The 21617-nt window shown below is 32.8% G+C and overlaps 1 protein-coding gene across 1 annotated transcript; it reads right to left on the bottom strand.

The window, feature by feature from the left end:
• Positions 1 to 11783: 11783 nt before the first annotated feature.
• LOC138312507 (microfibril-associated glycoprotein 4-like) lies at positions 11784 to 17404 on the bottom strand. The gene is made up of 7 exons (XM_069253354.1): positions 17349 to 17404; positions 16814 to 16901; positions 15844 to 15915; positions 15167 to 15560; positions 14898 to 14966; positions 14547 to 14655; positions 11784 to 13626 (listed from the first exon to the last, which is right to left on the bottom strand). Exons 4-7 carry the CDS (start codon positions 15269 to 15271, stop codon positions 12959 to 12961), a joined length of 951 nt encoding a protein of 316 aa, XP_069109455.1. The 5' UTR covers positions 15272 to 15560; positions 15844 to 15915; positions 16814 to 16901; positions 17349 to 17404; the 3' UTR covers positions 11784 to 12958.
• Between the last annotated feature and the right edge of the window lie 4213 nt (positions 17405 to 21617).

Here is a 21617-nt window from a genome sequence, read left to right as displayed (position 1 = left end):
TCTGTAAATATTGAAGTAGGCCAGTCGCTTTTTAAAAACCGTAGTTGAATGACATTCATTTTTCATGTTTTAAAAGCATGAATTACTTACTTTATTGTGTGTGGGAAAAAGCATCTCTTATTCAGCTTAGTTTCTTCTTTCCCCCAGTATTTCCAGCCATAATGCATTCCATTATAGTTTGCATGTATTTTTTTCTGTCTTCTGAAAATGTCTGTATTTTTTAAAAGCCTAATAGGGCCCTATATTTTTTAAACTTTTTTTTTCTTCAAATATATGTTGAGGTAGGCCTAATAATCATGACAGGATTTTTTTTTCTTAAATAAAAACACATAACTAGTAAATAAATTTAATGATTTAATGAACATATATTAAATCAATAATACCAAAAAAAAAAAATCATAGGATATTAAGGTTGCCTAGAATATTTTATATGCAATGAATTAAACAGGACAGAACTAATGTAACTGATATCTTCTGTACATCATTTATATGCACATGCAAATATATCAATAGTGCCTATCATCGTTTATGGAAAATATTTATCATATTAAGATAGATTTGGTTGCAAAATATTTTGTACATATATGCATCTATTTTGAAATTTTAAACATTTTAAAGTGTTATAATTAATAGTAAAATCTGTAACTCTTTGTAATTATAATAACACTTACCAAATGTTGAATTACATACAATAAATAAATAATTATTTTGTTAATAATTTATCAGAATACAATAGATACCGGATACATTAAATGTTCCTTAATAAGCTCATTGATATACATTCATTAATATATTTTCTATTTACAGCCTGGGTGGGACTATGTTCCCCATTGTACTTGCACTTATTCATGTTCCCTCCTCAAGATATGTTTATAAATTTAATGTACTATGTGTGTGCTGATTATGTTAACATCGTTCATGACTGCAAAGTAAAACTGGTGTTAATGTATTTCTATTCATCCCTCAATATGTTCCCCAATCAATGACACTCTGTTTGAAAATAAATAAACAGAATAATTTGATTCCATGTCTTTAATCATTTATTACATATCCCTTAGTCAATTTTCAATTTAACTGATATTCAGCAAGTATCATATTCAAATAGGGTTCAAAGAATTACCTCTTTACAGAAGATACCTGTTACTTGGTAAGGGAAGTTTCTAACTTTAGATTTTCCCTTTACTTAGACGTAATGCTCTACATTGGAAACTTTTCAGTTAAGGATAACTTAAGATTTCTTAACTTAAGAAAATGTCCATGAAAAATGTTGAAACTAGGGTCTATAAATGAAATACTGGCTAAATCAAATCAGACATCACAATGACTTTTAGACTGATTAATATACATGTATATAACAGAATACAAAAAAATCACAGATATGATTGCAACAAATGATAAAAGTATGTGTTGAATACATTAAATATACTATTATATTGCAACTATGCAGGATATAGGATCGTTACCTGATCACTTCTCAAAGCTGTTTTCAAGCAGGGTGTAGCAAGCTTGTACATAAAAGTACATGACAATACCACCAGACTAAAACAATTATAGATCACTTTTCAATAATAAGAGACATTCACTATACATGAATTATTAAAGAAAGGTTGGGTATAGACTTTTGGAATGCACGTGTTATATGTAAAATGTGAAAAAATCTCATATAATCCTGCTTAAAATATAATATTATTTAATGAAATATATTCTAACTTGACATTATCAAATATCTACTTTAAAAAAACATTATATAATGAAGCAGAACTGTGAATCATGGGATGGTTGGGGCCCTCCATGTTTATTAAAGTGCTGATCAGGATTATAAAAGATATGTACAGTATCTAGTGTAAGAGTTCAAATAATTACTATTCAAGCGACTTTATTATTATAAGGGGCACTAAGTTTTTTTTCATCTTACACTAATCAGAAACTTAAATGCCATTATATATGTAAAAGATTTCAGTGTGTTAGAAATATTAATTGTATGTACTTACATGTACTTAGTGCATTTTTATAGGGAGTGAAACTTCTAGTATTGATAATGCATTCTTGATTTTATCTAGTCACTAGGCTATACATGCACTTGACTTTTTTAACAAAATTGGAGTTAGAATGGCATTAATGTACAAAAGTACGTATGGCCAATCGTACATTGAATATAGACCATGCATACACATATAACAAGGCCATACTGACAGAAAAATGTTTTCGTCTAAACCACAGGCGTCTGCATCTAATTTTGGAAATGGACGTTTCAGTAATGTAGGGGTAAGGTTATTATATTTTTATCAAACCGGAAGCAGAACGCCTGTGTCTAAATCATACATGTAATGTATCTTATAAACTAGTCTAGTCCTCTGGTATTTGACACTCTGGGCTTATCGTTAGCTAGGTAGTTCGGTCCACGGCCACACACGTTAACCGACTTTATAACCTTCAAAAATTCCAAAAAGATAAAGGTCACTATGTAATAGTAATAAATTTAGAACTAACATTTCTTGTTTTATCTGTATATAAATATGTCATGCACAATCAGTTTTACCTTTGAAAACACATGAGCACACACCGTAGAACACGATGCTTTCTAGAACATCAGCTGTTGGCCTGGAGCGATTGTATCCACATTTCCAAGCGATCTTCCAGGTTTCAGGAAGGGTGTTATTTAAACAAAGCATTTCCAACGAAATTTATCAGGAAGTCGACTTGTTGCTTCCCATACACCAACGCTACGCGACCCGTATTTTCCTACAAGTCTACAGTGTTGACGTAAACAATGGCTGTCATGTCGGAGCATTCGAATTGGCGGCTAAGGTCACGTGCAAAAGGGGGCGGTACCTAGCAGTTTGATTGACAGCTGGCGATCCGCCAATTTTGAAATAGGGTGCATTCGACACTGAAAAATCATGAAATTCTAATGTTTTCACCTATTACTTATCAATATTGATATTTTGAATCTAACTCTCAATCTGAATTTCCAAATTCATATCATGGTTATCTAGGAATAATTACCTGTCCGAAAACAGTTTTACTTTTGAAATTCAAGATTAGCCAGGCAATCAGCGGCCGGATTAAAATTATATCCTGAGAACAATCTTGTATACACAGGGGCCATTTCGTAGGTCTTTTTTTCATTTAGTTGGTTGTTTCCTTGTAAGACACTTATGTTATTATATACCAGCATCCATTCGTTATCTGTTCCTGTCGACAAACGAAGGGACATTGTTGTAATGTCTTTGTTAAATATTTCTTTAGATTGTACATCCATTGTTTCAATGTTAAAAAAACTATCAAGCCGGAAAATACGATATCACAACAATAGAAATCAGAAAAAAATATACGTACGTAATAATTATTCCAGGTCTCAGATATTCATTAACCTTGAAAGGATAAGTGATAATGATCAATTTCTGAATAGCTACGCCTAGCGTTATAAACACAGATATACTATGAAACATGGCCGGCAGAATCTCAACAGACAGAATGACTAGAATGAACAAATAGTAGGGAATAAAATCAGTATATGTCTGAAAAGTCATGAAGTACAGTAGAGCAGGTAATTGACTCGTAACAGTGAACGTGTCGAATATAGCCTTTACCCGCAAGAAGAAGACATTGCTGTTTGTTGACATATGCACAGCAAGAATAAACAACAATATTCCATTCGTCAAAAGTGTTATTATCCCTATTGCTGGTAAAATGTATCGATGATACGTCTCATTCCAAAGTGTATCCATGTATTGTTGTTCTAAATTGAACACGTATTCCCTTGTGTAATGGTACTCAAAGCAAATGTTCGTAGTATCAGTCGGTTTACAAAACAGTTCCATGAATCTCCATTTTGTAACACTGGTACCTGGGTTTGCTGCTTCAAAGTGTTTAATCATTTGAAAAACATTCCAGAAAATCATCAGAACACTACAAATGTTGAAATACATATAATTGATAAATTAATGTTTTGTTAATATTTATTCAAATACAATATTATACCCTGATACATTAAATGTTCATTAAAAGCACATTGAATATACATAAATTAAATATTTCAATTTACAGCCTGGGTGGACAATGTTCCCATGTACTTGCACTTATCATGATCCTCATCAAGATAGTTATAATAATGTACATGTTGTGTGCTAAATATGTCAACTCTTTCATGACTGAAAAGTAAAACTGGTGGTATGTTTTCCTCTTCAATATGTTCCCCAATCAATGACACTCTGTTTGAAAATAAATAAACAGAATAATTTGATTCCATGTCTTTAATCATCTATTACATATCCCTTAGTCAATTTTCAATTTAGCTAATATTCAGCAAGTATCATATTCAAATAGGGTTCAAAAAATTACCTCTTTACAGAAGATACCTGTTACTTGGTAAGGGAAGTTTCTAACTTTAGATTTTCCCTTTACTTAGACGTAATGCTCTACATTGGAAACTTTTCAGTTAAGGATAACTTAAGATTTCTTAACTTAAGAAATGTCCCATGAAACATGTTGAAAACTAGGGTCTATAAATGAAATACTGGCTAAATCAAATCAGACATCACAATGACTTTTAGACTGATTAATATACATGTATATAACAGAATACAAAAAATCACAGATATGATGCAACAAATGATAAAAGTATGTGTTGAATACATTAAATATTATTATATTGCAACTATGCAGGTATAGGAACCTGATCACTTCTCAAAGCTGTTTTCAGCAGGGTGTAGCAAGCTTGTACATAAAAGTACATGACAATACACCAGACTAAAACAAATATAGATCACATTTCAATAATAAGAGACATTCAATACATGAAATTATTAAGAAAGGTTGGGTATAGACTTTTGGAATGCACGTGTATATGAAAATGTGAAAAAATATCAATAATCTGCTTAAAATATAATAATTATTTAATGAAATATATTCTATTGCATTATCAAATATCTACTTTAAAACATTATATAATGAAGCAGACTGTGAATCAGGGATGGTTGGCCCTCCATGTTTATTAAAGTGCTGATCAGGATTATAAAAGATATGTACATGTATCTAGTGTAAGAGTTCAAATAATTACTTTCAAGCGACTTTAATATTATAAGGGGCACTAAGTTTTTTTCATCTTACACTAATCAGAAACTTAAATGCCATATATATGTAAAGATTTCAGTGTGTTAGAAATATTAATGTATGTACTTACATGTACTTAGTGCATTTTTATAGGGAGTGAAACTTCTAGTATTGATAATGCATTCTTGATTTTATCTAGTCACTAGGCTATACATGCACTTGACTTTTTTAAACAAATTGGAGTTAGAATGGCATTAATGTACAAAAGTACGTATGGCAATCGTACATTGAATATAGACCATGCATACACATATAACAAGGCCATACTGACAGAAAAATGTTTTCGTCTAAACCACAGGCGTCTGCATCTGGTTTTGGAAATGTTTGGAAAAACAGTTCCAATGAATCTCCATTTTGTAACACTGGTAACCTGGGTTTGCTGCTTCAAAGTGTTTAATCATTTGAAAACATTCCAGAAAATCATCAGAACTGGTTTCGTTATAAACCTCGAAGCAGTACCCGAACGCTCTTCCGTGTACTTTTTCCACAAGCAAAATAATCGTCCGCTACACCATTTAGTGATATTCTGTCACAGAACAGTACGAATTGGGATAACCATTTCAAAGTTGTTTGGAAACCTTCCAGTAAGATCGAACTGACCACCAACGACAACTCCGTCAGCAACTGCACACAAAAATCAAATTTTTCCTGTCTTGGATTGTCCTGATTCCATTCCGTACAAACAGAAAAAACTGAGACGTTTTCCATATTTATAAACACAAAGTTCAGTGTCGTTCAAATCAATAATGTTTTTGCAGTGTTTAAATGGAATATCAATCGTTTTGAAACTGATTAATTTCAAGTACTCTTTTTAACAAAACTGTTAACACTCTCCGTCGGCTCTGCCGATGTAACTATCTATATCTGCGTAGGTGAGTGTTGTATTTATACGTTTTTTAAGCCACTTCCAATGACGTAAAACAACCAGATTAAATCTTTACAGCTAATTCATTTATATATAATCTGAGAATGAAACATTACATATTAAAAAGCTATATAATGCATCATATTTGACAAAACCCTTGATGGAACGGATTTATTATCGCGCAGTCCGAGAGGGTATCATTATCTCATAGTATTGCCAAGGGAGGGATTGTGCACGACTCGTCGGTTCAGTTTATGAGCTGAACGCAAAAATCATTTTTTTCCTTTCCTGGATTGTCAACCCTAACCGTACAGGTAGGAAAAACTGAACCGTTTTCACTTTTTTATAGATACATAAAATGTTTTTTTTAAGGTTTTGTTGTTTTTATATTTATATGAAAAACCAATCGTCTTAAAACTCATATTTCAAATGCGTCATTCTAACGGTGTGATGTCACGTTCTGGCGACGCTGTCGTTGTAAAGATCATTTCCTGCGTTGGTAAGACTTTGCACTTATATGTTTATTAAGCCACACCCAATGACGTAAAAAAAACATCAGAGTCATATTAACTCTTTTGTTGTTGAGTAATTTCTTTGTTGTCTGAAGGTGAAATTATTACAAAGTGTGATATTTAAAAGTTACATAATAAATTAGCTTTATACAATGCCTCGATAAAGAGTTTATCATATATGGCCCGGTCGAAAGGGCAAAACTGCCCACATATTATTGCTAAGGAAGGGAATTGCGTACGACATTGAGGCTTAAATACAATACTCTACGGCGATTTTGCCGTCTCAACTTGGCCATATGGGTTAAGTACATCACTCTTACATTTGTAGAACTTTTTACCCAGCCGAAAAAAAATATTTCAAAAGGTTTTCACACTACATTTAGAGGAATAGGGCAAAATCATGGCGATTGTTTTGCAATAGTGATGTCAATAAAACAATCGATTCGCGGTCAAATTATGTGTGGGATACTTCGATTGTGTCCAGGTATCGCGAAAAGCTAACAATTCTGTCACGTGGATACACTAACTAACCATACATATTATGTAAAAAAGTGAATTGCCACAGAAATTACTGGTCAGAAGTAAATTGCAAAACCAAAAGATTCGTAAAACCATGCAGTTGACCAAACAAAATACACACCCTCACACAAATGCGCTAAATTTTGGAAAATCACTTTAATTATTCAAATTATTTTCGTTATGGAGTTTGACGTAATGAGTCTCACTACAAATAATCGTAGAGATTCCATGGCCCCAAGAATTTGAAATCCACTGAAATACAATTTTTTCACCAACAATTCTATGATATTTATATTTGAGACCCAATGTGATGAAAAGGTAGTCGAGTACAATAACTTCCGTGCCATTGATGGATATAATATATGTGGAGCAAGTCCCAATTAGTACTTTAGAAATGAATAATGGTATATATTCTGTAGAAAATAGGAAGGCGAAAAAACAGAGCCAGCCCGATAAGTTTCACAAAAATCTTCGTTTTTGGAATAATTGGAACACGTGGTAATTACATATCCCCAACTTACAATATTGAGTATTAAATAACTATATTTTAACTGAAAGCAGATTTTTGCAATAAAACATTTACTTCCGATTAATGAAATCTACAAAACAAAGGTTGGTAACTTATACGGGTTTTGCCCACCCTCTGGGTTTTTTTCGTCATCTATATTTCCTACAAAATATAACATCAGTCATTTCAAAGATAAAATGTATAATAACACTTAACACTCTTGGCCAACATAAGTCCCATCAGGCCCACGAATGTGCGCACTCTACGAAACTTCAACCAACGACACATTATCCGCATCGTCAAACAAAATGTGATGCGAGAGCTGGCTTATGATTGGTCAAAATTTTCCTTGTCTGGATTTGTATTAAAAAAATTATGTATAGTGATTATTAAATATGGCAAATACAATGGCTAATTTTCCAACAACCTCCATTGTCATGATAAAACATAGAGACATCTGATTGGTATAAATAAAAATTTAGAAGGTCATGAGGGCCATGCAACTCAAAAGGTGTTGGTATACAGTTGTTTCAAATCTGAATGTCATGAGGGCAATGCAATTTTCCAATATTTGATAAAGGACTTGTTACGGCACTCCATGATCAGAAATAATTTTGAATGATTAAACTGATTTTTCAAATTTGAAAAATATTGCTGATAAAGTTATACCAAGGCGCATTTTTGTGTATTTTGTTTGGACAGCCACATGTTTGACTGATCGTTGGTTATCAATACTATCTGGACCCATAATGTTCCCACTACTGGCAAAATCATAGAAACCAGACATAACTGTATGTGTTAGTTTAGTGTATCACTGTAGCGAGAATGATGAGCTTCTGTGTGGATATCCCGGGACACATTCGAAGTAAAGCCAGAATGACCCTGAAAATCCATTGTGTCGGCACTGTTTGTCAAACAAGTCGCAATAATGTTGCGCCTAGAAATGGAAAATGTAGTTATGAAAATGCTTTTCAAATAAATTTATATTCGAACGAAAAAAACAAAGTGACAAACATTCTTACAAATGTAAAAGAGATGTACTCTCACCCATTTTTGTGGCCAACGTTGAAAGGGTAATATCGCCGTACAGTAGTGTATGGCTGAGCCTCAACTTACAATACACTCAATTCTATTTCCTTAGCAATAATAATCGGCAGTTTGTGCCCTTTCGTACCGGGTCATGCAATGATAAGTCTCTATCGAGGGATTTGAATCAGCTGATGTATTATGTAAGCTTATAAATAACAACACTTTGTAAAACATGTACTTCACCATCAGAAATCATAGAAATTACTCAACTTCAAAGAATAAATATGACCCTGACTGATGCTTTGACGTCATTGGGTGTGGCGTGATAAACATAAAGTGCAAAGTCCTTAACCTACGCAGAGACTCCGTATTTACATCGATTAATCGTCGCCAGAACATCATGTCCAAATGCTTTAGGAAGAGGTATATTAACATATATATGAGTTACAAAGGCGATTGATAAACCTCAACAAAACTTTCATTCACTTTTGTTTAAAAATTCAACATTTTATGTAAATATGGAAAAACGTCTCTGTTTTTTACAAACTTTAATACGTGAATCAGAAAATCCAAGAAAGGAAAGATTTAACTATTGCTTAACAGTTCCTGACAGATTTGTTGTTTGGTCTTCAGTTCGATCACCATGTAGCAACATTGAAATGTGTTATCCCCAAGTCATAGCGTTCTGTGACAGAATATTGCCTAATCGTATAACGGACAACTATTATTTTTGTGGAAAAATACACGAAAGAGCGTTCGGGTATTGCTTCGAAGTTTATAACGAAACTAGTTCTGAATGAATTTTTGGCCTGTTTTCAAATGATTTAAACACTTCTAGGCAGCAAATCCGGACACCAGTTTTACAAAATGGAGATTCATGGAACTGTTTTGTAAACCTATTGATACTACTAGCATTTGCTTTGAGTACCATTACACAAGGGAATTCGTGTTCACTTTTGAACAACAATACATGGACACACTTTGGAATTAATTTCCAAATTGATTTTGATGGTTATCTATGAATAAATTACTTGGCAGGAAACAGTTTTAATTTTGAAATTCATAATTAGCCAGCCAATTCAGCATTTCTTTTATTCATTTAGTCGTTTGTTCCCTATTCACATTTAAAATTACTTAACTACGCGGATGTTATAATGGTTTCGTATTGAAACATGTCAATATTTCCAGATTTTGGAGGTTTTCAAATGAAATCGATTTCAGACGAGGAACATACATGTACAAACACAAGAAGGCCTACTGTACTGTTAACGTTATGTACAGATCTATGGACTCTTAGAATGTTAGCGTAAAAATTTTCATTGTTGTTTCAATCACTACTGTTTTTGTCCTGTCATATCTAATCCAATTTACATGCAATGAAAATGTTACAAATACATATAGGATGTAGCCATCTTATATCCTTCCGCGTGTCTCTAAATTGCGCGTGACACTCAACCTTTTACGAGAAAATGATGTCGAGTAGCCTCTGGTTGAAATCAACAGGATTTATATACTGACTCTACACATTCAGAAATATGTGCTTTATATTTTTTTCATTCAGTGAAGGTATAATAACATTTTCTATACAGATGTTCGTAAGAATGTTACTAAATTAATTGTTTCCGGTATTTCTCAGAAACTTGAGAAACTGCTATTCATCTAATTGGTGTATCTCTTTTCATTGCTTTGTATATATGAATTTAAAGGTAGGTTTTTGCCCAATGAAATATAAAGACTAACGAAATTTGAAATTGATACTGTACATAGATAATGAATCTTCAGATCATTTTAATACACTTCAGCGAACAATATAGTGTGGTCAGTTTGCCTAGCTTGACCAGGAAAATACCTCCTCTAAAAAATAGAGCGAAGTCAAGCTTTACATAGAACATGACGTATCTTTTTCCCAAAACGAGGCCGCATCAACAAACGGAAGCGTGCAACAAAAAGTCAGATAGCAGTGACAGTGTTGCCACGGCATGTTTTCAGTAAAATATGACCACATTTTGTATTCAAGGACACATTTATTCAATCTCATACGCATACAGAAATTAAATTGAAGTACTTTTAATATGATTTTTCATCTTTTCTTCCGTTTTATCAGATTTTACAAAAAAATATTTATTTGGTTGGGCGAAAACTACCTTTAAGGCAAAGATTTTTTTTATGTTATTACCAATGCATATGACGTCAGACGTATTTAATTTGATTCGTTATTTCGTTGATTACCCAGATATTATTTGAGCTTGTGGTTTCTACTATATTGGGAGAAAACTTGACGTCTCTGAAGTATCAAGTCTTAATAATCCGTAAATATGTTTCAAGAAAATGGTTACGGATATTAAAACTATACATTTGGTTTTATATCTAATCACAAAGCGACAATGTGTTTTCAGTGTTTGTCTCTTTATATTCCTGGTTGTGGAACATCATTTAATGAATCATATTAAACCACATAGTTTTATTATAAAGTTTTAATTAAAACTGAGGAGGAAGTAGAGTATTATTAAACCCTTCGGTTAGCAGCAGTATTATAGAGCTTACAATATTAAACATATGAGTGTTGGGATAAAACAAAGCTTTTATTACCTCTGTATACTAGCAATCGTATTGACGGATATTTTGTCTTTTTATGACTCACTAGTTAACAGTATATAAAGCAGGTATAAGAAGAATAGTTTTGTCAAAATCGCTTTCCCAGTGCAACAAGGAAGCTTTCCCTTTTAAAACCAACTATAATAGATTTGAATATGAAACTCTAGATTATATTTATTACACTACATGCATAGGCAGAGCAAAACATCATCAGCATTATTTTCTGAGATTTTATCAAGAAAGTATGGCGCATATCCGGTCGTTTTTCGATCAAAAGGAACACCCGTTTTTCAAAAATTAAAAAATAAAATATCAAAATATGAAGTTTCTGATAAATCACATTGAATATATAAATGATCTTATTTGGGAAATACTTGATTTGGTTTATTGCAGTAGACAATTCTTTAAATGACCAAAGAGTCGCATCATCGTGAGATTTGCATACTTTTAGTAGGGGTTTTCCCACCCTTCAAATCCGCATTTATTCACATAGAGCGCATCAGATGACCAACTTTTACTCTGGTTCATTTATTCAGTGTAGTAAAATATATTGCAATTATATTCCAAAAAAGTGGCACTTTAATGCGCTCATTCTAAAAAAAATGAGAAAAACGTGGTTGATAAAAAATGTTTATTCAGTATCATTAATACGTATAAAGGTTCAGTGTTCGAATCACTGCAAGGTCTACTTGAAAAAGCAATACATCTTTTGTTTTGCCATATAAAATATAAATTTTGAATTACATACGATGTCAAATAAATGAAATTACAAGTAAATATGAAAAAATAATATTTTAACGGAAAGAAATTCTTCTTTGACGCGAAGCGTCTATGAAAAAGAATGTCCGTCCGTTTTTTGTCTTTGACTTCAAAACCCTCAAAGATATTGAGAATAATGCTTATAATTTAATTTAAAATATAACTCAATCAGGTACTAATTAGGCATATATTCTCGTGATTTTGCTTACTTTTACAAAAAATTAAATGGAGTTGAGGCACTTTGATATATCCAATAATTCAGTTTGGCCAATGACTGTGTCATGTTTAAATTCCCCGCGAAACCGTTCTGGATGAATGACGTCATAATACTTGACGTGCCATTCTTTCGGTCTATGGAAAAATAACCTAAACGACCTAACCAATAGAAATGAGTGTAACATATGAAATTAAATTATTTAAAAAGTCCTTATAATAAACGATACACTTTATTCATATCCCGTATAAATTGTATACAATATAGATTGTGTCACGTCAACTAGTGAAAGAGTCGGAATAGATTAGTAATTAAATTTAATACCCTTTAATGTTCGCAACTATTAGATGTCCTATTAAGGAATATTTGCCTTTTATCATGCGAACAATGAAATAGACTACTAACGGCAATCTGCTTTAGATGGGAAATCAATAACATGTCACATGACAATTTACCTAATGTCTATTTTAGCTTGAGCATGAGCTTTGCATGTACTAGGTCGTGGCAGGTTTAAAGTGACCATAACTTGATACCAAAAGCTAAATAATACTTCCAAGTAACCATTTCGACAAAATGGCTGGTTTATGTTTAAATATGAGCAAATAATAAACTACCAGCGTCTAAATGTTGTGTGGCTCAATAGTTGGTAGTATCTTATTTAATATCGTCGGAAATGTGTGACCAATGCATCTCCGACAAGCAGTTTAATCTTCAAAAAAAAAACTTAATTACGATATGTGGATTAGAATGAGGAACAAAAGTGTGTCATACAACCATACATAGGACTTAAAAAACGGAAATACAAAAAAAATGTACCTGTGACGTATTTAAACTGGTTTGAATTATTGAATCATCATTAACGTTTTTTGAAATCTTATGTATCTTCCAAGTGAACAATATTCAGTGACTCCGCGTTCGTTGCTTAATCCAAAATGCCCGTTTATGTTGAAATATGTACAATGATTATACCACCAACCACCGAAACGACTGTTAGCACAGTTCTCTGTATCTTTGTCATATGTAGCAAACCTATGGCCATTGTTGTATCCAAAAGAGCATGCAGCGAATCCGTCAGTATGATTTGCCACATGAAGTGTGTATTGTAGACTAGCGTTAGAGATGGAGAATTCTCCATACTCAAGTGCTAACCATGTCCCATTCAACGCCTGAAGATTAAACCGTACTTTAAGATTAGAATGAGCTAAAATATACATTTTCTTTAGACCTAACCAGAATTCACCGTCTAACTGTCCGAACCCGTTCTCGTAGTCAGAAAACGACCTGTTGAACAGTACTGATCCGTCGAATCTGTGTTGGAGGACGATCCAACCGCCGTCACCATCTTCCATATCACAGTATACGTCAAAGGTATTGACGTCATCAGGGGATATCGTATAAATACCCGACTTAACACTTCCGGTTCTGTAGTGGTCGTTACAATCTCTGTATAAGATGGCTGGTGTTATTTTGGTCACCAATGGAGTTGTTTGTGTTGATGGCGTTGTTGTGTCTGATTATAAAGAAATTCAAATAGGAGAAAGGCAGACCTTTCAAATGTTGCTACGAACAATTGGGTGAATATATTGCAAAACATTAATGAATATCTCGTTTAACATTTAAAAACATCATGAGAATTTCACAAGTGAACCTAAGTAAAATGTATCAATAAATAGAATTTAAGGATCTGCTCTGATGAAAAGTCATTTTTTTTCTGATGACCAATTTTGTTAATATAGATTTGTGTTAATCATCAAAATAGGGATAGTGTGCTTGTTTTTTTTTTGTTCCGTTGCCGAATGTATCATTTTTCAGCATGTCTTTCTAGAATTTCAAATTACTAAACTCAACTTAAATGTAAAAAATACTAATATGTCATAAGTCCATACTAAAAGACAGCAAAAATTGACTTGATATAGATAAAATTGCTGTCGCATCAAGGAGTTAAGAGAAATTATTATTAATGCATACAAGGGTGAAATTTTGAGACATGCATCTTTTCAAAATGGCCGCCAAATTGGTCATTCTTAAAATGAATGTATAAAAAATCTACTGGCAATCAATCTAATTAAAATTAGACTTGTAATTCCGCTCCACTACTATACTCTAAGTTACCAGTTACTCTAAATACAAGATCTAACGATGCCCCATTTGGGGTCACCTCAGCATGACCCCTATGGTTAGCCAATCAGCGTGTCGCCTACGGAATCTTCGGTGTGGTTGATTCATTCGGAAGTGTTAACTGGTAATAATACGTCCCGAGATGTTCCGATTCTAGGCCAGATGTCATGCTAATTTTAATTAGAATGACTGGCAATAGAAATATATTTTTGGACATATTTTTAATATCTTAAGTGACCAAAGTTTAGATTTTTTCACTAGCAAATATAACAAAATCTTGAGAAAGCATGGAGATACAATTGATAAAGTTACCTTCACACCAGTGGTTACACAGGTCATTGTCACAACATCGCCTACACAGATTGGTGGACTTCACAGAACGGTTCAATCCACGACCAAATATGAGAGACTCTTGGCATTCCTGAAAGTCAAATGATGCAGTATTGAAAATGGACGATATCAATATGATAATATTTATGTGTGTTATAATTTTCAATTATCGAACCAGCTAACAGGCTGGCAATATTTAGTGTAGTATAATGTCTAACAAATATGAATTAAACTCGGACGAACAGAGTCAGGTTACATAAAAAATAATGAAATTGCTTTGAAATAAGACACGCAAAAACAAGGTTACTAATTTAGAAGCTAAATAATACTTACAGATCTTCTCATGCATCCTGTAGAGAACTGCCGTTCGTGTTGGAAAATTTCTTCCACAACTCCACATACCTGTAAAATGTCACCAAAAGAGTTAATGGAAAAGCATATTGGTATCAAGAAACGGGCTCAACGGTGTGGGATCATTTAAATCCCGAGTGCATGCCTTATAAAAAGTAGAATCCAAAGCTCATTGTGATTATTATTTATAGAACAGCTTATTTTGCAATAGACAATCTTAACTGGAATCTTTCCACATTATCTTATTTTACCTCATTAATATCGCAGATCGTCACGTGATCACATTCGCTTGGATCCGACAAGTGGTCACATTGGAAGCAGTATGGTCCCCTGGTATTGGACGGCCCTGTTACCATGATATTGAAATACAATTACTTTGCGATATCTAGCATATATGCATTAAGGTTAACATTATCTGCATAATAAGATGATGGTTAATATCTGGTTGATCATGAATTAATAAAAACAGTATCTGAACGGGTAAATATGAATTTATATGAAGTATGTAAGCTGTTGGAATATACCATGGTCACCACATCCTTTGTTGTTACACATGTTACCATGGCAACAGTCGCGACAGACGCTATGCTCGTGTATTGAAGAACTTCGGTCAGTTGAACCATCGTTGATTAACGTTTCACATGTCTGAAAATTGGCAAATATGCATTAACAGCTACATTGAAATTCAAAATGAAACATAACACTCAATGTATAATCGGATGAATGGAAAAGTAGAGACACAAACTTGGGAGTAGTATAAAAAGGTATTAAATTATGCAATGGATAAGCAAAACCTATCACAGCCAGACGCAGAGTTAATGCCATTAAAACAACTACATTGTATTCAGTTTAAGATACTGTAATTTCTCACATTAACTGTTCCACGTAGGCAATAACACTGATTGGAAAGTTAACATAATATATTTACCGAATTGTGCATGCATCCAGATGTATATTTAAAGTGACCGTTTTGATTTTCAGTCTTTTCCACAAAGCAAATCTGTTTGATTCAAAGAAATAAAGATTTACAGTTGATTTAATAATATCACTCTTTGTAGAGTGTATTATGAGAAAAGAAGCATATAATCAATGATAAATATGATAACCAAACTGCAGTCAGTATAAAGAGTTCAAGGTTATTGTTGTGACATAGCCACATTTTCATGCACCATGCCGGGACGTATGGAATACTCCAAGTATTACTTTTGCTAGATAAAAGGTATCCATGGTTATTTCTATATGGTTTGTATATCCATCTGAAGTACGCTTCATTCAAAACAAATTTTAAAACTAGGATCTCTCTCAATAAAGGTCATCTGAAAATGAGTAAGTGACGTGACCATAGTCATGATAACATGTGGTTATTATAGTGAAGCAACAATTACAAATGATCACAAACAGCCTAAACCCGTTTAATTGTCTTTTTTGTGAACAATGCCTCCTGTACTACTCAAACACAACAGACATCAAAACACCATGTAATTCGCACCTGTTTCATTTTAAGAGTTCTGTATAACACGGTTATAACGATCTTCTGGGGGACCACAGAATTACTTCTTTAAAAACAAAACTTGTTATACACGCAGTATAGACATCTTATAGGAATTTTGACATGGAATGCAAATAACTACGTTAGCAATAAAGAGCTGCAGCCCAAAATTCCAAAAAAAGTCTACAAGTAATTAGGTATCAGGATGGAATATAAGGGAAAAAAAGAAGAGCAGAAGTGAAAATATACCGTAAAAGTAGGAATATAAACACATGCAATCAAGCATACCAAATAAAATCACGTAATATTCAATCTTACGATACAATATAAGTCTATGTATATTACCAGAGTTAACCTACCATTAAAATGTTTTCAGTTAAATAGCTGAACACGACTTCAAACTACTTACTTCCCCTTCATCACACTGAGTATAGAAATCGCAGTATCGTGCCTGGGTGATACCGGAACATGAAAGCACGACGGAGGGGAGGCAACTCCTGTAGTGATCATACATATATCATTAAATGTATCTTAAAATAAGTGACAGAATTTATACAAATATTTTCTACGAGGTTTACAAAATGTTTTCCAACGGTCAGATGAAAATGTGTTAAACAACAAACCGATGATTACTGATTAAATTATGTAGTAAAATTATGAAAATACTTTTGTCCGGTCTCTGTACATGTTGGTCGATAGACAGTGTATATTAAATATAATGCATGTTGTAAAACTTATTGTTTTATTTAAGTTGAAACAGCTAGTGTAATATTTAACATTTGTAATTATCTGACATTAATGAGCTAAAGGTATGAAAACAATGAGACTAATTTCAAAATATATATTTTTTTAAATAATTTCTATACATGTTATCTATTTGTTATATATGGGTTATCAATATTTATGCCCTTTTCACAATTTTGCACTTCGATGGTATTACTTACCTTCGTTAATAACACAAAAAACCACGAGTATTGCTAGAACTAAGGCCATAGTATCTGAAACAAAAAAAAAAATGATAAGCTCGACATCACTTTTTGGTGTGTGTGTAAACTAAAATTATTTTTACAGCAATATGTGTCTGCTTACCTTCTTGTCAAACGTATGACTGAATGTATTTACATTTTGTTATCTTTCTGTTTATAATCTTCAGAAGAAGTGCTGAAGAACAGATGTTGATTCCCTTGCTGAATATGTGGTCATGAAGCGTCTACCTGACAGGTGTTAATGGGAGTGGTGTTACTATTTGTACAAACATACATGTACGTTGACCTAAATGGTTTTGTTTTAAAAAAACATAGTAATACATAATTGATAATTCAGAATAGTTTCATCGGCGATATTCCAAGGGTTATGATATAGGGAACAACCAACTTAATAAAAATGACCATTAAAATGGCTCCTGTGTATACAAAATTGAGCCCAGGATAGAATTTTAACCCGGCCGCTGATTGGCTGGCTAATTATGAATTTCAAAAAGTAAAAAAAAATGTTTTCTGACAGGTAATTATTCCTAGATAACCATGAGTTTGGAAATTCATATTGAGATTTAGGTTCAAAATATCAATTTTGATAATGAATAGGTAAAAATATTAGAAATTTAGGATTTTTTAGTGCAAAATGCGTCTGATTTCCATATAGCTACCCTGGTTGGAATGACTCGAACTTTTTTTCTATCTAGTGTTATATGAGAACCTAGACTTTGATTATAGAACACAATAGTTAACTACTATTTTTTTGTTTTAATATTACAGTACGAATCTTTAACAAAGTTTTAATAAGTTGTTCTCCTGCAAAATGTAATTAACTAGTTCTAATTTTAATATTTAATTTTAATCGTTTGAAATTTTAAAAAAGATGCAACACATACATGAATCACATGTAAATAAAAATTACCATTGCGTGTTGTCTCTTAAAATGTTTCCTTTTGGATGTAAAAAGACGAATGGCAAACGTTCTATAAATGTAAGGAATATGTACTTAATCCATTATGTTCCAGATATTGCCTCATAGTATTGTCTCATGATGTGATAGTGCCTAAGTCGTTTAACATCGTGCACAATTACCTCCCTTAGCAATAGTATGAGATAATTGTGGCCTACGACCGGGTCATGATAAATGATTATCATCGAGGGTTTTGTGTAATATGATGTATTATGTATCCTTAAATATCACACTTTGTAATAGTGTTCACTGTCAGATTACATAGACCTAAATCAGCTACAAAGGGTCAATATGATGGTTTTACGTCATTGGGTGTGGCTTAATGTACATGTATAACTACAACGCAGAACCAACGCAGGGATATATTGTTACATCGACAGAGTCGACATAACATGTTATCAAATATGTCAAAAAGAGCATTTGAATTTTATCAGTTTCAAGACGATTGATATATTTTTTACTTGAACGGCTGAACTTTTGAGTGTTAATGAATATGGAAAACGTTTCAGTGGTTTTTCTTGTACGGAATGGAATCAAGACAATCCAGGAAAGGAAAAATATGACTTTTGTGTGCAGCTCATTACCGAGATGTTGTTGGTTTTAAGTTCGGTCACCCGGGAGGACTTTCAAGCAACTTTGAAATGGTTATCCCAAGTCGTGATATTTTGTGACAGAATATCACCGAATGGCGTAACTGATGACTATAATGCTTGTGGAATAATACACGGAAGAGCGTTCGGTTATTGCTTCGAAGTTTATAACGAAACTAGTTCTGATGATTTTCTGGAATGTTTTCAAATGACAAAACACTTTGAGGCAGCAAACCCAGGTACCAGTGTTACAAAATGGAAATTCATGGAACTATTTTGTAAGCCGACTAAACCGATTGAAACAACAAACATTTGCTTTGAGTACCATTACCCAAGGGAATACGTGTTCACTTTAGAACAACAATACATGGACACACTTTGGAATGAGACGTGCCATCGATACATTTTACCAACAATTGGGATAATTACACTTTTGACGAATGGAATATTGTTGTTTGTTCTTGCTGTGCATATGATGACAAACAGCAATGTTTTGTTCTTGTTGGTAAAGTCCATTTTCGACACGTTCACAGTAACTAGTCAATTACCTGCTCTCTTGTACTTTATGACTTTTCAGACATATACTGATTTTTATTCCCTACTATTTGTGCATTCTAGTCATTCTGTCTGTTGAGATTCTGCCGGCCATATTTCATAGTATATCTGTCTTTATAACGCTAGGCATAGCTATTCAGAAATTGATCATTATCACTTATCCTTTCAAAGTTAATGAATATTTGAGACCTGTATACTTCGTACATATACTATATTCTGTATTGCTATTGTAATTATAACGTATTTCCCAAGTGTAGTAGTTCTCTTTAACATGAAAACAATAGATGTACAGTCTAAAGAAATATTAACGAAGACATTACAGCAATGTAATCTTCGTTTGTCGACAGGAAAAGCTAACGAATGGATGCTGGTATATAATAACATAAGCTTCTTACTAAGAACGGCGATTCTCCAGTGTCTTCCTTGCTTCCTCTTACTGATATTGGAAATGTTTGTGGTTTGTAGAAATCTAGCATATATTCAGACAAGAAAGCGTCTAAATATAAGTAATATCCCAACAAATACATCGCAAAAATTAACCCAAGTCGTGCATATATCCTTTGCGAGTGTGTGTATCTTTCTCCTGGCTGAACTACCCAATTCGGTAGCACTGATTTACTATTCAGTATCTGAAATTGGATTGTCGCGGAATGTATTACAAAAGAAGGAAATGGATTTAATCAGTACTATCTTGGATTGTCTTTCTTGGCTTTCAACTCCGGGTAACCTCATCGTATGCCTACTATTTTGTAGGAAATTTAGAAAAGCTTTATTAGATGTTTTTTGTTGTCAAAACTGTAGGAATTTGTGAAATTTTAAAGTTGTTGAAATATTCGGAGAAATCCTATCAAACAGTTTTTATTCTTATGTTACAAATAAAAAAAAAGCACCAATACATTTAAATGAAATTCTAGTGACATGATTTCAGAAAATGTTTAAATACATAAATTCTTCGTTCTAAGTCGCATACAGCCTCTCTCATATAGTTACAAAGTTCAAGTTATATATATAGTGTACCAACTTATTTCAACTCTAAAATAATGACAAAGCATTTCTAAATTTGAAGGAACGATAATTTTATATTTAGGGATTTCCATTCAGGGTTCTGTTTTTTCTTCTTATTAGGGATTTCAATTCAGAATGGAAATCCCTATTGAGGAAATCCCTATTGTTTTTGTTCTGTTTTTTTCTCTCTTGTATATTTTTGTATTGTTTTTGTTTCTCAATTTTAAAAGGGCTGAAAGTTATATGTGCCATAACTGGGCGAAAATTTTGTTATTTCTTTTCTGCAACAATTTATAGAAAACCTATCAGCTTTGATGGATTCAGCTGAGAAAAAAACATTCACAGACATACATGTATGATGCCTTATGAACATTCTCTACAACATATAATTTATGCACATGCAGAATGTCTGCAAAAATAAAGTCTTTTTGTTTATGCCTTATACATGTTTAGATGGAAATGTATAAATCACTTCACAATTACTCAAAATGTGAAATGAAATTGTAGATCACAACTTCGCTTCATTGTCTCACCGTATGTACTCATTTCATATGATTTAGTTGCCAAAATTCAAATTCAGCTCTTATTTGTGCTTGTGAAATTAAAACCTCAAAAAAATGACTGTATAATGTGTTGAGTGTTGTTATTTACTAATCAGAACAATTAGAAACACAATACATTAGTGTAGTTACAGTCATACATACTTATATACATTTGCCACAAAGACTCCCATTACTCTTATTTAATCATGATCTTCATTATGAATGACAATAAATGCAGCGTACACTTAGTGTAGTAATATCTATACATGAATGGGAAACCTGTTTACTGAAACCAAGTTAGTTCGCGCAGAAAAATTAACATTGTAGCTGAATGAACCATTCGGTTGATAAAACAATCTTTAAAAACGAATGTGTTTGATTAACAGGAGACTCAGATGCTATTGAAAAACACTGATCTTTTGTTGTGTTTTCAATTTTGTATATGGACTATTTTTTATCACGTTGACTTTGGCTGTTACAGTGATAAAATAGTTGACAGCAGGAAAGTAGTCACAAGAATATTCACTTTACGAGCTCTAAATTAGGTTTTACGTGGTAGTAAAGTAGAAGAAGTAGA

The sequence above is a fragment of the Argopecten irradians genome, unplaced genomic scaffold (assembly GCF_041381155.1).
Source record: "Argopecten irradians isolate NY unplaced genomic scaffold, Ai_NY scaffold_0345, whole genome shotgun sequence".
In the NCBI taxonomy this organism is placed as follows: Eukaryota; Metazoa; Mollusca; class Bivalvia; order Pectinida; family Pectinidae; genus Argopecten; species Argopecten irradians.
This window is presented reverse-complemented; position numbering and strand designations above follow the sequence as displayed.

Bases quoted from the DNA above. Each gene is read 5' to 3' on its own strand.
- LOC138312507 (XM_069253354.1), bottom strand. From the start codon at position 15,271: ATGGTAACAGGGCCGTCCAATACCAGGGGACCATACTGCTTCCAATGT. The intron at 14,967-15,166 runs GTAAAATAAGAT...GACATTTTACAG, and splicing joins CGATCTGCGATATTAATGAG to GTATGTGGAGTTGTGGAAGA. The intron at 14,656-14,897 runs GTAAGTATTATT...TTTGACTTTCAG, and splicing joins CAGGATGCATGAGAAGATCT to GAATGCCAAGAGTCTCTCAT.